At 37.1% G+C, this 20,324-nt stretch overlaps 1 protein-coding gene across 2 annotated transcripts in view; it reads right to left on the bottom strand.

The window, feature by feature from the left end:
* Positions 1-19,834, bottom strand: part of LOC100936428 (uncharacterized) — a 600,254-nt gene extending 580,420 nt beyond the window's left edge. Inside the window, exons 1-2 of one of the 2 annotated variants that reach the window (XR_008517427.2) lie at positions 19,125-19,834; positions 17,532-17,604 (exon numbers count right to left, since the gene is read on the bottom strand). Coding sequence is in view for 1 of the 2 variants with exons in the window: in XM_063720861.1 (XP_063576931.1) it covers positions 17,532-17,604; positions 19,125-19,214 (163 nt within the window). In the remaining variant the exon portion in view is untranslated. The remainder of the gene's footprint in view (positions 1-17,531; positions 17,605-19,124) is intronic. The other variant, XM_063720861.1, reaches the window with a different exon arrangement.
* Positions 19,835-20,324: the final 490 nt, after the last annotated feature.

Raw genomic sequence — 20,324 nt, 5'->3', positions numbered from 1 at the left:
TGGGCACGGCTGCAGCCACGTAACCACGACTTCAGACCTAGGCATCCTGTGCTTCTGGGGCCCAGGAAGCCCCCTTGCCCCTGCAGGCTTGGAAGTGCCTGCTCCCACTGCCTGGCATCTCCCCACTCCTGGCACCCACTCCGATTTCAGAGCAAAGTTGCGGCCAAACCTGGGCACTATCATGACCCAGCCAGGTGTGTACATGCTTAGGGCAGTACTGACATGCCAGCACCCAGCCACCTAGGCTCCCTCTGGACTTTGGGCACTGAGGAGCATGGGAAGGAGGCCGAGATGGGGCTTAGGGCAACTTGGCAAGGGCACAAACAGCCTGGGCATCATGAATGGTAGCAGGAGGCCGACAGGTTCCTGGGCAGAAACAGGAAGATCCCCATTAAAAGCCCACCTTCACTCCAGAGATGGCCTGAAGCCTGGGGGCTAAGCTGCGGGTTCTGCAGACCAGAGTGGAAACTTACTGTGCTTTCTCCAGGTGTGCCCATGGCCACCCATGAACCAATCAACATGCACTTCCTCACCTCTGAAGCCCATAAAAACTCTGGACTCAGCCAGACTCAGGCAAACAATGGGATGGCCTGCCTGCAGATAGGAGCTACCCAGTCCAGGTGTCCTCTCTGTTGAGGGCTGCAGAGACGTTGGAACAACCTGCCTGGGGATAGGAGCCACCCACTCCAGGTCTCCTCTCCACTGAAGGCTGGAGAGATGTCAGGATAACCTGCCCGCAGATAGCAGCTACCCATTCTGGGTCTCCTCTCCATTGAGGGCTGCACTCATCAGGCCAACCTGCCTGTGGAAAGGAGATACCCACTCTGGATCTCCTGAGAGCTGTACTGTTGCTCAAATAAAGCACATCTTTGCCTTGTTCACCCTCCAGTTGTCCATGTACCTCATTCTTCCTGGATGCAGGACAAGAACTCAGGATCCACCAAATGGCAGGACTGAAAGGGCTGTAACACAAGCAGGGCTGAAACATGCCCCTCACTTGCCATGTTACAGGTGATGAGAAGGAGAGGAGAGGGAAGAGCTGAGGACTTTCAGGGATCCCAGACTTAGGAGCTCCCTGAGCCAGGGCTATATCACCCTATCTGGGGCTCTGTGGTTCCTGGTGTCTCCAAGCTTCCAGGTGCTACCATGTTCTCTGGTGCCTGCAGTGGAAGCCTCTTGTGGTACACCTGGTCCAGCTGCAGCAGGGAGCCAGAGCCCATGCCAGCGCCTGGAGCTGCCCATCCCACAGCAGCTCACATGCCTAGCTGCGTGCAGTGGCTGGACCCTGCATTCACTCACTCACTCATGTATCACTCACTTTTCTGTGCCTGGCTTGCCCTTGGCAGACATGGAATCTCGGCCAATAGCGAAAGCCAAGCACAACCTACCAGGCTAAGTGGGCGGAATGAGCCCAGTGGGCTCAAGCAAAATTTGGGCAAAGGTGCCACCAGCCACAGAAGTGTCTGGCTGGCAAAGCAACAACCCAGGAAGCCCATGACAATATCAAGTGTTTTCAATAAAGTGAATCAATCAAGCCTCCTGTACTTTGCTAATTTGGCTATAAATTGGTACACCCACTCTTTGCCAAGATCAAATAAATCTGAATATATATATACCCAGTGATCCAATAATTCCACCTCAAGGTATACAGTCAAGCAAAACAGAACTGTATTTCTACCAAAAGACATGTGTAATAATATTTGGGAAATAGCCCAAAAGTGCATCAATGATAGAATGGACAAAATAATTGCACACATAATAAAAATGGGTGAACTATTTCCATGTTAAACAACATGAACAAATGTTGAGCCGAAGGAGTCAGTCACAAAAATATATATACCATATGATTCCATTTATATGACAGTTAAGAACAAGTATAACTCCTGTATAGTGATAGAAGTCAGAATAGTGTTTCCTTGGTTGGGGAGAAGAATATTAACTAAGAAGGAGCACAAGAGAATCTTCTGGGTTCAGAGATTTTATATCTGAATCTGGGTGGCAGTTACACAAGTGTGTACATGTGTGAGTTTTTAACAAGATGCACATTTAAGATTTTGTCTACTGTATATATGTTACAATCTAATATAAACTTTAAAAAAATGTAGTGGAAGCTAAGCTTCATCAAAATGAAAGAAAAAAATGCAAAAGAGGAAGATATGAGATGCCAGTGTCATGGAACCCAGTATAGAAGAGAGATGAAGGAAATCACGATTTCCTTCCAAGGTAAAGGGAGATTCCAGAACAACATTCGTACTCTAGACATGGAGAGGCAACATGTCCAGATGGCAACAGTGTGACTCAACAGGTAAAGATCATGGCAGAGATCCCTCTTGCCATTGTCCTGTTTTCTTGTACTGAGGAATTAATGTCAGCTTGAACCTTGTCTTTTTATGGGTTGATGAAGAGCCTGCTTTCCTTTTTGTGACCTGTTGCCTGATCACCATCCTCAGTTCACTCCATACGAGTGTCCTGCCTTGACGTTCTCCTGAGAACTGGAATAGGCCTTTCTGAGCTACGAATAAATTATGGTACCCACTCCCCTAGTTCATATTCCTGAACAGATGTTCAGTAGCTGGGCCGTGAGTAGTTTTTCCCAAAATGAGCAAAATAATCTCTAATATTTTAAAGTCGCCATATATTACATGTAATAAAACACAATCCTAACTTATGTAATCTTAATATTAGTCAAAAAACTTGCCAAAAATACACACTAAATGAAGTACCATCTTTAGCAACACTACAATTCATAAGTGCATTTTGACATAAAACTTAATAAATCAGGTATAATACTTTTCTCTTTTTACTTATCTTAATGTTTTCTGTGAAATAGAACGAGATTTTGAGTACATTGTTTTCTTCACAATATTTACAAGATCATACCATCTTGAGCTCTGTGTAAATGACACTTAGCAATCAAACAATGTCACAAAGGAAATAAGATAGTTATCTATACAGAAAAATATTGGCAAAATTCCCTTAAAAAACAGAGCACAGAACAATAAGCATAATTCTGTGTACAAGTGTGCACACACACATGCATGAATACTACATTTATAATCAGAATTTAAAATATCTGGGAAGATACCAACCAATGTGTTAAGATTTGCTACTCCTTATTAAATGGGTTGGGAAAGGAAATGGGGACCTTTTCTCTTAACTGTATTTTTAATAACAAATATAACTAAATAAAATGTTAAAAAATGACACCAAGCATATGCATCATTTAGCAACATGATGCCAAATGTACAGATATTCAGGAACATTTGGCTTATTCACTTGTTTTTCCCACATTCTTCCAGATGGTGAAGACCATGTAAACACTTCCTCAGTTAATATTTAATGAGTGTTTACATTTGTGGAGTCTTCCTTCAATATGGAGTTACAGAGATTAAAGAACGTCCCCACATTACATTCATTTCTTTCTTAAAAAAATTAACTGTGTATTTCTGAGGTGAAAATTCAATAAACTAAATAGCAAAGTAAGGTAGTAAGAAAAACACAGGCTTGGGAGGAAGCACAGGTTTCAATCTTGGCTTTTCTGCTTTGAGATGAAATTTATTCATTTATAAAACAGAGATCAATCATCAAACCTATTTTAGAATATTGTCACAATGATGAAATAAAGTAACATGTTAAAATATCTTCCTTGGTGTATAGCCCCCAAAAATGTACTCGATGCATGTCATCTTCCTCAGTCTCCCTGATAATATCCTAGTCTAAACAGCACTTAGAATAAAATCATTTTTTGTGTAGTCCCAGCTACTCGGGAGGCTGAGACAGGAGAATCGCTTGAACCTGGGAGGTGGAGGTTGCAGGGAGCTGAGATCATGCCACTGCACTCCAGCCTGGGTGACAGAGCGAGACTCCGTCTCAAAAAAAAAAAAAAATCGTTTTTTGCTGTTTATATGATGCAGACTTTTGAAGATCAATATACCCTGGTGGTGGGGAGGTATTTAAAAAAAAACTGAGAAAACTTTAAAATCCTTTTAGCATTAAAAATACATGCGAGATAAACTGGTCCCTGCTGTGAATTCTTCTAAGGCAGATATAGTTCGGGAAACAGATGCAAATCTGGCTCTTGCATTGACAGCCTCCCACCAATCTTATGGAAAACGTGTGGTTCTCGGCTGAATCAACAAGGTAGAGTTTGGCTAAAGGTTATCTTACACCTGAATTTTGAGAATGATGTTACCTCTTCCGGGACTTATTTTTTTTTTTTAACTGTTTATCTTGGTAAGAGGTTGCTGATATTAGCATCCATCCAAGTGTCTCAATAGAAAGCCACCACTATGCAATTACACTTTCTTTTTTCATACAATCCAACTCTGGCCTGGAGTGGATAAAGCTTGCAGCATTATATATAAAGCAGTTATATATGACAATTATTCATTTCAGTTCTGCTTCACTTGCTGGGACTTGGGTTCCTACCCTTGGTAGATAGGAAAGGGGCCATGGTTGTGGGCAGCATCCCCTTCCTGGCAGCAGCGATCCAGGCTACCTTGCCTGCTGTGATAAGGAATGGCAGCCCTGAACTTACCTCTTTGTTGAAACTTTACTTTTCTTCTTCACTGGGATTTGCCTAAAACAGGACTTACTCAAGATCATTAAAGCCTGTCTGTCTAAAAGGCCTCTTCTCCATAGGAGAACACAGCTGCTTTACTCCCTCTGCAATCAGAAAATTGGTGTTTAATCAGCTAAATTAACTTTTCTTTCAGCTACTTCTTTCAGGAGGTGTCTCTACATTAAGACTTTCAAAAAACAAAATCTCTGCATACATAACTGGAGCCTCTCTCAGATGCCTTCATGAATCACAACACGGACTTTGCTCCCTTAGGAGCCAGTGGAAACTCTATCTTTTCCTAAACCATGGTTCAAAGAATGGCCCTCAGTTTTGCCAGTGTCTTCTAAGCAAGGACACTTCAATGAATCCCAGTTCTAGTACAGTTGGAAGAAAAATGCTACATTTTCAGGTGTATTTATATGCTGTCATCAGATAATGAAAACTATGTAACCAAAGATCTTTCTCTTTTTGCCTTTGATGCCAGAAAATGTGAAGCAAAATTTGTTGCACAACTGTTATAAACTGTTCTGCCTCTGCTTCCATTAGAAGGATTTTTTTTCTCTCCCATAAATGTCTCCTCTTATTCAGTGCTTTAACCTCTAATCTCTCAAGTCTTTTTTTTTTTTTAACAGATTGGCATATATATCATTAGTTTCCCATTGCTGCTGTAACAAATGTTTGCAAATTTATTGGCTTAAAACAAGCCAAATTTATCATCTTACAGTTTTGGAAGTGAGAAGTTCAAAATGGGTTTTTGTGAGCTAATACCAAAGTGCTGGCAGTGCTGTGTTTCTTCTGGAGGCTCTAAGGAAGAATTTGTTTCCTTGTCTTTTCCACATTCTAGAGGGCACCCACATGCCCTGGCTGGTGGCCTCTTCCTCCAGATTCAAAACCAAGAGTGTTGCATCTCACACACCGTTCTTCTCTAGTTAAATCTCCCTCATATGCTGAAACCTTCTACCTCCTTCTTCCATTTTTAAGGATTTGTGATTACAATGGGCCCACTCAGATAAAATCCAAGGTAATAGCATATGCTGATTAGCATCCTTAATTGTATATGCAATTCTAAATCTCCTTTGCCACATAATGCAACATATTTCCTGGTTCTGGGGATTAGAACATGGACATCTTTGGGGGAATGTTATTCTATCTACTACAGAGGGCAAGTCTTAAATTAACAAAAGAAAATTAATACTCGGCAAATGTATAAAACTTGAGTTGAAGAATAATCTAGGGTCAAGAACAACACCAAAATCCCCTTTAGAAAGCAGTGATCAGCATGAGTGGTGAGATAATCAGACAGAAATCATCAACCTGAGGAGTGGCAATGGAGGGTGAACTCAGACAGCTGGGGAGACCTAGGAGACAGACTACCAGGCACTAAGAGAAAGGACCAGGACATCAAATAGAGACAGGCCACTCTCTGGGACCTCCTCCTCAACAGACCCAGGTTTTTTGTTCTCTCTTTCTCTCTGGCCTCAATTCCAGGTCTTACTAGTTGATTGTTGTATGCTAGGATTGAGGGAATATGCATGCAAATACTAGACAAAGCATTTGAGGGAGGCCTTCTGCCACAGTACTAGTGGCTGTGTAATAGATGTTCTTAATTACCAAGTGCTTAAACTGAGCCCTATGTACTTAGGCAACCTGTTTAGAGTTCTTACCCACTTGCCAATGACACTTAACTGCTGAATCCAAATATAAAAAACTATAGATTCAAGGACCAAAATTATGGATATGCCACTGAAAATGTATGGTAGAGTAGGCCGGGCACAGTGGCTCATGCCTGTAATCCCAGCACTTTTGAAGGCTGAGGCAGGTGGATCACTAAGTCAGGAGTTCAAGACCAGCCTGACCAACGTGATGAAACCCCGTCTCTACTAAAAATACAAAAATTAGCCTGGTGTGGTGGTGGGCGCTTGTAATCCCAGCTACTCAGGAGGCTGAGGCAGGAGAATCGCTTGAACCCAGGAGGCAGAGGTTGCAGTGAGCCGAGATCGCACCACTGCACTCCAGCCTGGGTGACAGACTGAGACTCCGTCTCAAAAAAAAAAAAAGAAAAGAAAATGTATGGTAGACTATTAAGGGGCCTAATAACCATAAACCCCTTTTCCTTCATAAGTATATTTATTTTCTTCTGTTCCTACAGAAATTTAGTACAAATTTGGTGGCTAAAAGTAATATGCATTTATTCTCTTGCAATTCTGGTAGGTGAAAATCTAAAAGCATCTTAAAGAACTAAAATTAAAGTGTTTGTAGGACTGGTTCCTTCCAAAGACTTTCAGGAAGAATCTGTTTCCTTGTCTTTTGCAGCTTCTAGAGGCCACCTGCATTCTTTAGGTCTTTACGTCCTTCTCCATCTTCACACACTTCACTCCAGCCTCTGCTTCCATCATCCCGTCTCCTCTGAACTTCACTCTTTTAAAGACCCTGGTGATTATACTGGGCCTTCTGTGCAATCCAGGATAATCTTCTTGTCTCAAGATTCTTAACATAATCACATCAGCAAAGTCTCCCTTGCTCTGTAAGATTATTAAGACATGGACATCTTTGGGAGGCTATTATTTTGTCTACCACAGTGAGGTAACCATGATTTTCAGGTTGGTGCATGGCCAGATGAAATAAAGATTACATTTGACAGTCTATTGTATAGCTACGTGTGACTATGTGACTAAGTTCTGGCTAATAAAATATAAACTGAAGTGTTCTGTAAAAATTTCAGGAAGTGTGCCTTAGAATAAAAGGGGCATGCCCTTCTGCCTTCTTCCATCCTGATGGCTGAAATGCAGATGCAATGGCTGGAACTTCAGCAGTCATCTTGGATTAGGAGTTAACGTTTACAGTCAGTGGAAGCCATATATAACAGAAAAAGATGAAAGGAATTTCAGTGTCTTTTGAACACCAAAGCGAGCCTGAAATTATCTCTCTGCTTCATGAATTTGAGAAAGAAATAAAATTCTGTCTTGTTTAAATCACCACTATTTGGATTTTTCTATTACTTGTAATCTGATTTAATGTTAACACAAATGTATTTTGCATTACATATTAAACTTTCATATTTTGTATACACAGAGGTGATATATTTCATTAGCTCTGTGTATATAAAATATTTTTTCATAAATAGAAGGATTTTTATCATAATGACAGTTAAACTGTAAATAACTTCAAGGGGATATTTTTATAAGCAAGGAACCAAAAGGAAGTCTCTAGATAAAGTTGAATTTAGGAAAGTTAAATATAAATTTATATCATTAGTTCATTTCCTGTCACTATGCTGGACAAAGAAAAATCCCAACAAATGTATAATTTCAAAGGATTGATCTAAAAGTTAGCACCAAATATTGACCAAAGAAAAATGTCAGTTCAGAAAGACTACTCTAGGAGGCTTTGCATAGATCGTCTGTCTCCTTGATGAGATCAGCTTAATTCATCTTTTTAATCCATGTGCTTTAAAAATGCTAAAATTTAAAAATTTACAAAGAAAACACACACTTGAAGTGATCTATATTTTATCTTAGTAATATCCTGATAGCAAGATAATAAATATATATTGCCTGTAGCCTTTTACAGTTTATGAGCTTATAAAAAGAAAATTTTTATATTTTAGGTTAACTTAGTACATATGCATTTTCAAATAGACCTTCTCAAGGCAATTATTTCTATATTCCTATATTATACATATACATACACACACAGTCATTTCACTGAAACATGTATTGTTCCCAAATTAAATACATGTGTATAATGAAATTCTTTCTGCTTTATATTTTTCCCAGCTCCATTCATTCTAGCTCTGTTGCATCACTGAAGAAGGAGAACAGCTGGTTACCATCTTCTTAGTAATGTTTAATTCTATAACTATATAACACATAATATATTACATACATGTGAATACATAGACTTCTATTACTATATACATAGTAATATTATTTATGACAAATGTACTTTTATTTCCCTATAAATAAATTACTCAAATATTACATCAACATATTAAGAAATTTTAAGGGCAGATAATAGAAGAGATAATATTTAGGAGAATGGGTAATAAAATATTATAGTTAACCCATAGAATCAAACTTAGATTAAAAATGGCCATAAGCACAAGAAAAAAATTACATGTTAACAGATCAATTTGTATAACCCCCAATATTTGACTATTTCACATCTAATTAGATTATACCAGGAAAAACAGAATTATGAATGAATAATGGACCTTATACTGACTGCCTCTGATTTGCATAGAAATGATGCTCTGAAAGCTTAACTGTAAGGTGGTTGTCAGAAACTCAGAGCATATTTTTGTTGTTCCTCCCTAACATTGTATCATAAAATATTTCAAGCTTTCAATAAAGTTGAAGGAATTTTACAATAAATAAGTGTATCCCACCACACCTAGCTTCTCTCACCAACATTTTATTACTGTATAATAGCTACAACATGTATCTCAAAATAATTAATTACATTTCTTTCTCATAGCAGAATGCTGTTTTAGGGCACATAAATCGAATTAAGCTTATAGGATGTCACTAACTTACATTAAATTGTTTAACCTTTCCCAAGACGTGGTTTAAGTAGTGGTGCTGCATCTGTGTAATCAAAAACTGAGAAAACATAGCAAATAGGAGAAACAAACCACCATTATATTATCACCAAATGCAACCACTATAAATGCTTAAAATTTTTTTTCAATATATATTTTTTAAATTTTTGTGGGTACAGAGTAGATGTATATGTTTATAGTGTACATGAGATGTTTGATACAGATATGGAATGTGAAATAAGCACATCATGGAAAATGGTAATAATAGCATTGGGGTAATAATGCATCCCACAAGCATTTATTCTTTGAGTTAAGAACAATCCAATTTTAGTCTTTGAGTTATTATAAAATGTAAAATTAAGTCGTATTGACTATCGTCAACCTATTATGCTATGGATCAAACAGTAGGCCTTATTCATTCTTTCTAAGTACTTCTTTTTTGTAGCCATTAACTATACCAACCCCCAGTAGCTTTGCCACTCTTCGTAACCATCCTTCTATTCTCTATGTCCATGAATTCAATTGCTTTTTTCGATCCCATAAATAAGTGAGAACATGCAATGTTTGTCTTTCTATGCCTGGCTTTTTTTACTTAACATAATGATCTCCAGTTCCATCCATGTTGTTGTTGCAAATGACTGGATCTCATTCTTTTTTATGGCTAAATAGTACTCAACTGTGTATATGTACCACATTTTCTTTATCCATGTATTGGTTGATGGATACTTAGGTTGCCTCCAAATCTTAGCTATTGTAAACAGTGCTGCAACAAATGTAGGAGTACAGTGTCTCTTCAATATACTGATTTCCTTTCTTTTGGGTATATACCCAGCAGTGGGATTGCTGAATTATATGGTAGCTCAATTTTTAGATTTGTTGAGGAACCTCCAAACTCTTCTCAATAGCGGTTGTACTAATTTACATTCTCATCAACAGTGTACAAGGGTTTTCTCCTCCACATTCTCACAAGTATTTGTTATTACCTTTTGGATACAGTCATTTGTTATTGCCTTTTGGATATAAGCGTTTGCTATTGCCTTTTGGATATAAGCGTTTGTTATTGCCTTTTGGATATAAGCGTTTGTTATTGCCTTTTGGATATAAGCGTTTGTTATTGCCTTTTGGATATAAGCGTTTGTTATTGCCTTTTGGATATAAGCGTTTGTTATTTCCTTTTGGATATAAGCGTTTGTTATTACCTTTTGGATATAAGCGTTTGTCATTGCCTTTTGGATATAAGCATTTGTTATTGCCTTTTTGGATATTAGCGTTTGTTATTGCCTTTTGGATATTAGCCATATTAATGGGGTGAGATAATGTCTCATTGTAGTACTGATTTGCATTTTTCTGATTATCAATGATGTGGAGCACCTTTTCGTAAGCCTATTTGCCATTTGTATGTCTTCTTTTGAGAAATGCCTGTTCAAATTTTTTGTCCACTTTTTGATTGAATTTTTAGATTTTTTCCTATAGAGTTGTTTGAGCTCCTTATATGTTCTGGTTATTAATCCTTTGCTAGATGGGCAACTTACAAATATTTTATCCCACTCTGTAGGTTGTCTCTTCAGTTTGTTGTTTGCTGTGCAAAAGCTTTTAAACTTGATGTAATCCTATTTGTCCATTTGTGCTTTGGTTGTCTGTGTTTGTGGGGTATTGCTCAAGAAATCTTTGCCCAGACCAATGCCCTGGAGATTTTCCCCAATGTTTTCTTGTAGTAGTTTCATAGATCAAGGTTTTAGATTTGAGTCTTTATCAACATATTTTTGTTTTGCTTGTCTAAGGTCTTGTGGATATTTTCTATAATAGTAATTATCCCATATTTAGCAATTTCCATAAAATTACATAACTTTTCTTGTCATTTTAAATGAGTGATTAATATATACCTCTATAGCAAATTGAATACGTATTCCAAAATGTACTTGCCATTACTGAACCATTTATTAATACTTTTAATGAAACATTTAGGACGTTTTCATTCTGTGCTATCACAAAAATTCTGTAACTAACTTATCTTGTGCTTCAAATTTTCTCCCTTATCTGTTTTCCTTAGATTCTCTGAAGTGGAATTACTGTGTAAGTGGGAAAACAATTTTTATTTTTATTTGCCTAATTCTTAATATGTATTAGGAACACTCTACTTTTTATCTATTAATAAGCATCCACTTTTGGTACCTAAGGATGGGAAAGAGCAATGACATCTTCCCTTCTGACATTTAAGATTTGCCTCTTTTTCAGTACAATAAGATTTCTCTATTTTATACTCCTTTACAGTAGGAGGCCTAATAATCCAAAAATATAATAAGTTTTTGAGGTATACAGTGAAAAATATCTGGAGGGAGTATCTGTTGCTACAGATAGAGATAGAAGATAGGAATATAACCATTATCTGTACTGGAGATCTATCCATATATCACAAGAGAAAAATTAGCTCACCTCTGCTGAACTCTAATGTTATAAGTATCTGACTTACAGTCCACTCACAAGCTATTAAAATTATGAAAAATATATATGCAAAATTGAAAGTAATTTATGGCAGCTTTAATTTTATGCTACAGTGTGAGAGCTGCATTAAGAGTGAAAAGACGAGTGAATTAAAAAGGATATGAAATAAATTATTGGGTGGGAAGTGAAAAACAAGTATCTGGCATATTCAATGCTGGAGAAAGCAGTACATTAACAGCCAAAGGCAGAGAAATATTGCAATCTGTTTGAGGTTATACATTCCAGGACTGATACACCATTACATTCTTTGTCTTTGATTCTATAACAATCTGTACCTGTGACTAAAATCTGTGTTTTCGCATGATGGAAGATTTCTCCTAACTCATTAATAAAAAACATTGTGAATCCTGGGCACCCTTATTCAATTACAAAGTCATAAAACAACTTTTGAAAATCCTTTGAGTGACTACCATCAGAGAAATCAAAAGCTTATTTTACACATGGCTCACCGGAAAAATCTCCCCCCATTCCAACACCACAAATGCAGGCTCAGTATAGCATATTACATCATAAAATATTACATTAAATCCTGGACACTACACTGCCTATATACATCTACCCCCAGGCCCAAGGCACATCATTAGAGTTCAACCATCACTACCTAAAATCTAAATGTATTTTTTAAACATTTTATGACTGCATCACATTGAAGGACTGTTAATCCCCCGCTCTATGTGCTGTTTACCCATTCTTAATGGAAATTCTAATTGATTACTTAATCTTGCTATGCTTTTGCTAAGTGTATTAATATGCTTAGGATGTTAAACTGAAGGGTCCCTTCTTATCTGCTGAAACATTATACTTTCACCGGGTTGACAGATTAATTTCCAAGAAAAAACCATTAGCAATAGTCTCCTCCCTGCTATTAACATGACGTATGAAATGAAAATAATTTGAAACAGCTGGATGAAGACTTCCCAGGGTAATACTTAGGGACTATGCTCAGTGTAACATGAATCCATGTTATTATGTAGGAGTAAGGTTTGCTATAAAGTTTAAGGTTTGATGTAACTTTTGGAGAATTATCTCGTATCACTAGAATGGAATGCATAGCATTTGAGAGGAGTTGCAGTTCTCTACTGATCTTAGCCAAGCACTGAAAAAAGAGACTAGAAACTGAGAAGTGACTAAAAGGATAACAAAAAGATATTTGCTACACTTTAGTTATAATTGCCTTTTTCTACAAATATTTGTCATTTTGCTAAACTCAATTATATTTTAGTATTTTTCTATTTAGAAATTGCTAAGCACACTAGTTTACAACAAAGCAATATCAGAAATTCATTTCCTAATACTTAAATTATTACAAACCAATTTTATTCTTTAAAGAGAAGCACTGAATTCTTAAACCTTAGAGTTGCACACTAAAATATTTACAGATTAATTGATACGATGTTTAATATTTGCTTTTAAATTACCCAGCAGGGCTGGGGGATTGAGTAAAGTAGAGATGAAGTCCAATCAGCCACGTGTTGATAATTGTGGAAACTGGGGGATGAGTACATGAGTGTTTTTATATTTTTCTATCTCATGTATTAATCACCTATAAAATAATGGTCTTATTAAATTTTTTTAAAGGTAGGACCTCTGTAGCATTTTTTAAAAATCACCTGCTATGTAGATAGAACATGTCCCCCTCAAGTCCACATCTTGAAACCTAATCCCCAGTGGGAGGGCATTAGGAGGTAGGGCTTTAGGGAGGTGATTATATTTTGAGGGTGGAGCCCTCATAACTGGGATTAGTGCCCTAACAAAGGGGCCCCAGAAAGCTCCTATAAGAGCTTTCACAGAGGTCCCACCTATGAACCAGGAAAAGGGCCCTCACCAAACACCAACTCGACCAATGCGTTGATCTCACCCTTCTCTTTAGTCACTCAGGAGAAATGACTAAAAGGATAATGAAAAGATATTTGTCACACTGCAAACATAACTGCCTTTTTCTACAAATCTTTATCATCTTGCTGAAATCAACTTTGATTTTTTTTATGTAGAAATTGCCAAGCACACTAGCTTACATCAAAGCAGTATTAGAACTTCATTTCCTAATACTTAATTGCAAACCAATGTGACTCTTTAAAAGGAAGCACTGAATTCTTAAACCTTAGCACTGCATGCTGAAACATTTCAAACACCGACCGTGTCAATGCCTCGATCTTAAACGTCCAGTCTCCAGAACAGTGAGTAATAAAAACTGTTGTTTATGAGCCATCCAGTTTATGGCATTTTGTTATAGAAGCCCAAACATAGACACCGCCTCTAAAAATAAATATATGTGGAGAGACAGAAACAAAGAAAAGAATATCCAAAAAGCTAGACTTTGTTTCCTAATACTTACAAAAGACAAGAAAGGGCTAGCTGCAGAAAACAACACCCAAGACAGAAAAGGAAAACTAAAAATGTCCATGTCAACCAAAGGAAACTAGAGATCAATGGTAATTTTTTTTTTTTTTTTTTTTAGACGGAGTCTCGCTGTGTCGCCCAGGCTGGAGTGCAGTGGCGCGATCTCGGCTCACTGCAAGCTCTGCCCCCCAGGGTTCACGTCATTCTCCTGCCTCAGCCTCCCGCGTAGCTGGGACTACAGGCGCCCGCCACCACGCCTGGCTAATTTCTTGTATTTTTAGTAGAGACAGGGTTTCACCGTGTTAGCCAGGATGGTCTCGATCTCCTGACCTCGTGATCCGCCCACCTCGGCCTCCCAAAGTGCTGGGATTACAGGCGTGAGCCACCTCGCCCAGCAGGTAAAATTTTAGAAGTAGTTGAAACTTTAGAAATTCTCTGATTCCTTCTAAGCAAACTGCATCCAAGAATTATGAAGTGACTTGTACTCCAAATAGTCAATGGTTTGTTTCTTGATCAACAAAAAGTTATCAAGCACACATTATTGAGCCAACCACAATAGTAGATGCTGAAGATATCAAGGTGATAAAAATAAAATAATCGCCTCTTCTAAGGAAGACAGATGATCAAAAAATTAGAGTATATAGACGAAATAACACTGTAGAGTTATGAATAATACTTCGGGAGGAGAGAGAAGAAAAACCTAATTCTTTATGGCAAGATTATTGCAAATTTATGACAGGGCTGGGAATACAACACATGATTTCTTACCCGAGTTTGAGGTTGTCTTTGTCAGAAACCACTTGATTTGGAAAGAAAAAATCCTACACAAACTAAATTTTAAAAAACATATAAGAATACAGGGAACAAAATTGCAGAAATTATAGGAACAATTGCAGGAAATATAGGAAGACTATTGCAAAGAATGAGAAAATGTAAGATTTTGTGAGACAGCAGCTCTAGAACCTCACCCCAAATTTGTGAGCCATACTGACATCAAGTGCACATCCATAAATAATTACTGTGGGAGAGGGGAGTGAGGCTGTTGGTGCTAAATGCCGGTCCTTTCAGACTCTGGGTGAGGTGTTTTCTCACAGAAGCAAGCTCTGAATGGTAACTGTCTCTTGGTGAAGGGCTGTTTCCAAGGCTTTCTTTATAAATGTGTTATGGGAATTAATAAAACCCTAACATAAAGCGCTCTGAAACTGCTAAAAATGAAAACTCTCGAGTAATATTAAGTTACATCATGTTAAAATAAGGTTGTCTTTTGAAAAAAGTTCAAATAATAAAGCACTATCATTTAAGAGAGATACAATGTTCACTGTTTTGCCAAAAGGAGGTTGGTGCATACTGTTGGTCGATAAAGTTACACAAAACAAAAACAAAAGCAATAACAACAACACAAAAATAGGAGTAAGTTTTGACTCATCTTAATGAAATCTCCTCAACCCCAATTCTTTAGTATTAATGAATAATTAGAATTTAGTTATATAAAGATACAAATGCTATGTTATACTTAATCTTTCTTAAACCTACAGAATTATATGATGTTGTATTCTAAAAAGACAGTGATTTTCAAAACAGACCAAAAAAAGTTAGTTTTGCCTATACACTGATTTCAGCTAAATAGAGCTTGAGAACAAACAAGAGTTTTAAAAAAAGAGTATTTAAAATCAAATATACTTCATTTTATTTCCCAGGAGCAGTTTGGTTGAAACTTCCCTAATACTTCAGGCTATGAAACATATATTTTAAAATATTTTGCAGCAATAATGAGACCACAGGAGGAATTATGTGCACAAGAAATAATCTCAGCCTGACAGAAAGGGAATTAGGAAGAATTCCATGTTGGGGAACAGATAACCTTGAAACATTGTTTTGCTGATAAGAGTATGAGAATGAAGAGATTTCACATGTCTTTTCCTCATTTATTTTTCATTTTCATTTCTCATTCTTATTCATTCATTTGGACAATTAGTAGTAATGGCAAGATAAGCAATTAAGGCAAGACAAACTGTGTCACAAAAAGGACATCATAAAATAAGAACACCAATAAAATATTTGAGGTAAGTTAAGTCATTATCCAGACATGTCATGCTACAAAAGTTTCAGAAAGTTGTCCACGCAATTCATGAAATGAAATTCTGGGAATAAGAGAAATGTAAGAACTTGACTTACAAACTCTACACTAAAAATGAACCAAAAAGATCAAATAGAAGCTAGAAGAGAAAGGGAAACTCCTTCAATCCTGGATTTAGGAAAGTATAATATTAAAACCACATGTCACAAACTTAAAAAAAATTATCAGATACAACACAATTTGAATCCAACTGACAAAACATAAGCTGAAACACAACTCCTTTTCGCAAGAAAGTACTTTAATTTTATGGTAAATAAGTGGAGATAATTTTATCAAATTCCACTAATACCCCTCACAAACTCGGAGGAATAAAACAAGACAGTTTTATTCCTGGGAGAGACAGTCATCCAGCCTTCCCCCCAACCTTCCAAGGGTTTGGCAGGTGTGGAGGGGTACACATCTTTCAGACTGCACTGAGGGATGCTCAAATAACTGGTAAGACATTATTCTTGGGTCAGTCTGTTAGGATGTTTGTGGAAGGGATTAGCATTAGCACTGAGTAAAGAGAATCCACTCTCTCCAATGTAGCCAGACATCATCCAATTTGTTGAGGACCTAAATAGAACAAAAGGCAGAAGATGGGTGAATTCTCTCTCTATTTTTTCTTTCGTTCTCTCTCTGTGACTCCTTGAACTAGGACATGTATCTTCTCCTAAACTCTGACATTGAATCTCCTGGTTTTTGGGAATTCAGACTCCAGGATTTACACCAGCATCCACTTCTCCCCACCTGGTTCTCAGGCCTTCATACTGTAACTGGGATTTATACCATCTGCTCCCCTGGTTCTTGGCCTTTTGGTGTGAGATTGAATTATACCACTGCTTTCCTGGTTCTCCAGCTTGCAAACAGCAGTTTTGGAGACTTCTTGGACTATGCAATCACAGGAACCAATTCCCATAATAAATCTCTCGATATATGTATCTCCTATTTGTTCATTTCTTTGGAGAATTCTAATACACCCCATGCCTGGTCCCATAGCTCTGTTCCCCTTATCAACTGCTTATTGCAGATACTTCTCAATAGATATGACCTATTTCTTATGCCTTATGTTTTATGTCTGCCTCTCCATGTGATAAAAAGAAATATTTACAGTGGCAATCAGGTATTGAATTAATTTTTAAAGGTAAGAATTTAAAATGATTATAATATAAAATGCCAACATTGACATAACTGAATGACATATGCAATATAAAAGTCAGTTGGTAAATAATAATTTTAATTAAATGAACCGAGGCACAAATTTTAAAGCATATGAACAAAATTTATGACATTGAAGGAAGGAGGGGAAGATAAGAAGAAATACAAGTGTGCTAATTATCTAGAATTCCATAGAGGAAATTAATACTATCTTACTTCTGACATTAATAGGTTGCAAAATATAAATTTAAGCATGTAATTTAAAGCTATAGAAATAGCTGCTTTTAGAACAACACCATCAAAAAGCTGTGTACCTTCCATTAGTAGATGATATGAACAATCCCACATCTGTAGTAAAAGGTTGTATTCCTGTTGTGCCTGGGTTAGCTAAAAGATAAGGACAGGTTATTTTTACCCTCCAACCCCACTACCATGGGCAAAAACCTGTAATACATAGAGAGAACAATATTTAAATTTCAGGTATATTTATTAATTTGACAGAAGTGGTGAGAAAATAGGGTCATGTTAACCATAACAAGAATTAATATAGCTCACAAATTAATGTATCTACATGAAAGGGATGGCATGTGAAATATTTACTTGTGCCAGTAACTCAGAATGAGGAATATTAAGGGTTATTTTCTGTCTGCTTGTTACTACATTTCCCCACCAAAACATAAATATAGACCTCACTTACTGACAAAAATAAAAACACTAAATCCTTAGATAATATAGTTTCAAAGGATTTCAAAGATAAATGTTCCCAAATTTTTCCCAATTACTTAAATATCGACTTTCAAAGCAGCAGTTCTTTTCCATTTCCATAGTAAGCTAAAAGAGAAAAAAGCAACCACATATTAAGAGTAGAGAATTCAAGCAAAATGGCCATCAAAGTGTCCCCTTTCTCCAGGGAAGCTGACTGACTTAGTAGCCTTGTTGTGCTCAGTCATTGGCTGGGAGCAACACATAGGAAGTGTGGCCTCATTCTAAACATGGCAACAAATTTTGCATGCCTTAGTTAGCTCTGCTTTCTGTAAATGGAGACCTGTGAATCCATGACCACCACAACATTCTTCTGAAGGCTTTTGGAAATAAGAAAGTCTCATTAATAACAATTTAGGCTGGTATTTACAAAAGCTCTCTTGTTAGGAAATTATTTTAAAATAAGAGTTCTCTCTCTCTCTCTCCCCTGCCCCATCCCCATACGCTGACATACACTGCTCTGAGATTATATCAAACACTGAAAACTTAACCCCCGAGGAAGAGAAGAAAGAAGAGTGAATGTCTTTCTACAACTTTATCATCCCTAAAAGAATTATACTAATAAAAATATGTAGATTGCTTGCCCTTGCCCTGAGGCTATTTGACTCTAAAGGGGAAATTGACGTAATATATTTTCTGGATTTATTACACATGTTATCTCATACCTCTTCATAGCATTATTCTATATATGTATAATTATCTCTATTTTCAGAAATGAGGAAATTGAAGCTCCAAAGAATTGTAAATTGGTTTAACATAATCATTAGCTTTTGAATTGAGGTCTGGCAGCCTTTAAATGTATTCCGCTGTACTCCTTTGAAATCTTCCAAACAGTTTTGGACTTGGAAAAAAATACACAGCAAATTAAAAAAGGAAGTGATATCCCAGAACTTAAAGTAAGATAAAAATGTTTCTACCAAAGGAAGTAAAATGTACTCAGCAATACAACTTAAATTTCTAAAAGACACATAAGGAAAAAAATCAGATAATTCTTTTGTTGTAAAAATTCTGAGAGAATATGAAAATAAATTTATTATATAACCTATAAAATGAAGAGATGAAATGTACTATTCAGCAATTTATCAATGTTATTTATGAGTCTTTATTAATCTATGTATGTAAGATGAGAGTAATAAAATACTCACACATAGAGTTGATTGAATTAATACGTGTGCAGTGACTTGTGATGGACTAGCCGGAGTTAGGCAGTCTTCACAGGCTGAGGGCACAGTCATTCACAAGACTGCTCTCACTCACCTCAGACACTAGCCACAAGCTTATCAGTTCCAAGGCCACCAGCACTTCTGACCAACAAGCTAAATATTCAGGGGTTCCTACTCTCTCTGCATGCTCAATCATTTAATAGACTGACAGAGAATTCAGGAAAGTCCTGTACATATAATTACAGTGTTATTACAGCACAAATAATACAAATCAGGATCAGCAAAAAGAGGTGCATAGGGTGAAGCCTGAGAAGGTCCCAAATGTGTAGCTTCTGGTGTCCTCTCTCCCTACAGAGTCAGGACACATCACCATTCCAATCACTGATGTGTAACAATACACATTGTTACTCAAGGAAACTCATATGAGCTTCAGTGTCTAAGTTTTTATTGGAGTTCTATTTTGTGGGCATGATAGATTGAATTACTGGTGATGTGATTGAACTTAATCTCCAGTTCCTACTCCCCTCCCTGTAGGTCAGGCTAATATCACATGGTTCAAAGCTCCAACCCTCTAAAAACATGGTTAGTCTTTCTGGATTGGCCAACACCATCCTGAGTCATCTTGTTAGCATAAACTATCTATGAGCTCACCATAAGTCACCTCATTGGCATAACCTATCAGAACATACTATGAATAGCAAAAACTCTCCTGTCACTCAGGGAATTCTAAGGCTTTAGAAGATAACTCACGGGAACTGGGAAAAAAGGCCTGCCAAATTGTTTATTACACAATAATATGGAAAGCACTTTAACTGGTACCTGACATATATTATTGTTCTTGTTGTCCATAGTCATAGGATACTAATTTAGAATAGAGTTAAAAGTAGGTCCATGATTTAACCTTTAGCCTCAGAGATAGCTGAGGATTTGGGTTAGCTTTTCTAGGATTTTTGTAGACTTGTTACATTTTTACTTACAAGTTGAGTTTCCGATCAGTGTTTCCCAGAACATTAGTGCTATGCCTAGTCTGCTCAAACAGATCCTCTGCTCTTGGGTTCAGATTTACTTTTACAAGTCAAAATAGGTTTCAGCCTGGACTAAGTTTACTTAGCTTTAAGACAGGATACGTGATAGGCCACATTGCATGAATGGCAACAACAAATCAGAGGAATTAAGAGACTT

Source organism: Pongo abelii, chromosome 22, assembly GCF_028885655.2.
Source record: "Pongo abelii isolate AG06213 chromosome 22, NHGRI_mPonAbe1-v2.0_pri, whole genome shotgun sequence".
Classification (NCBI taxonomy): Eukaryota; Metazoa; Chordata; class Mammalia; order Primates; family Hominidae; genus Pongo; species Pongo abelii.
This window is presented reverse-complemented; position numbering and strand designations above follow the sequence as displayed.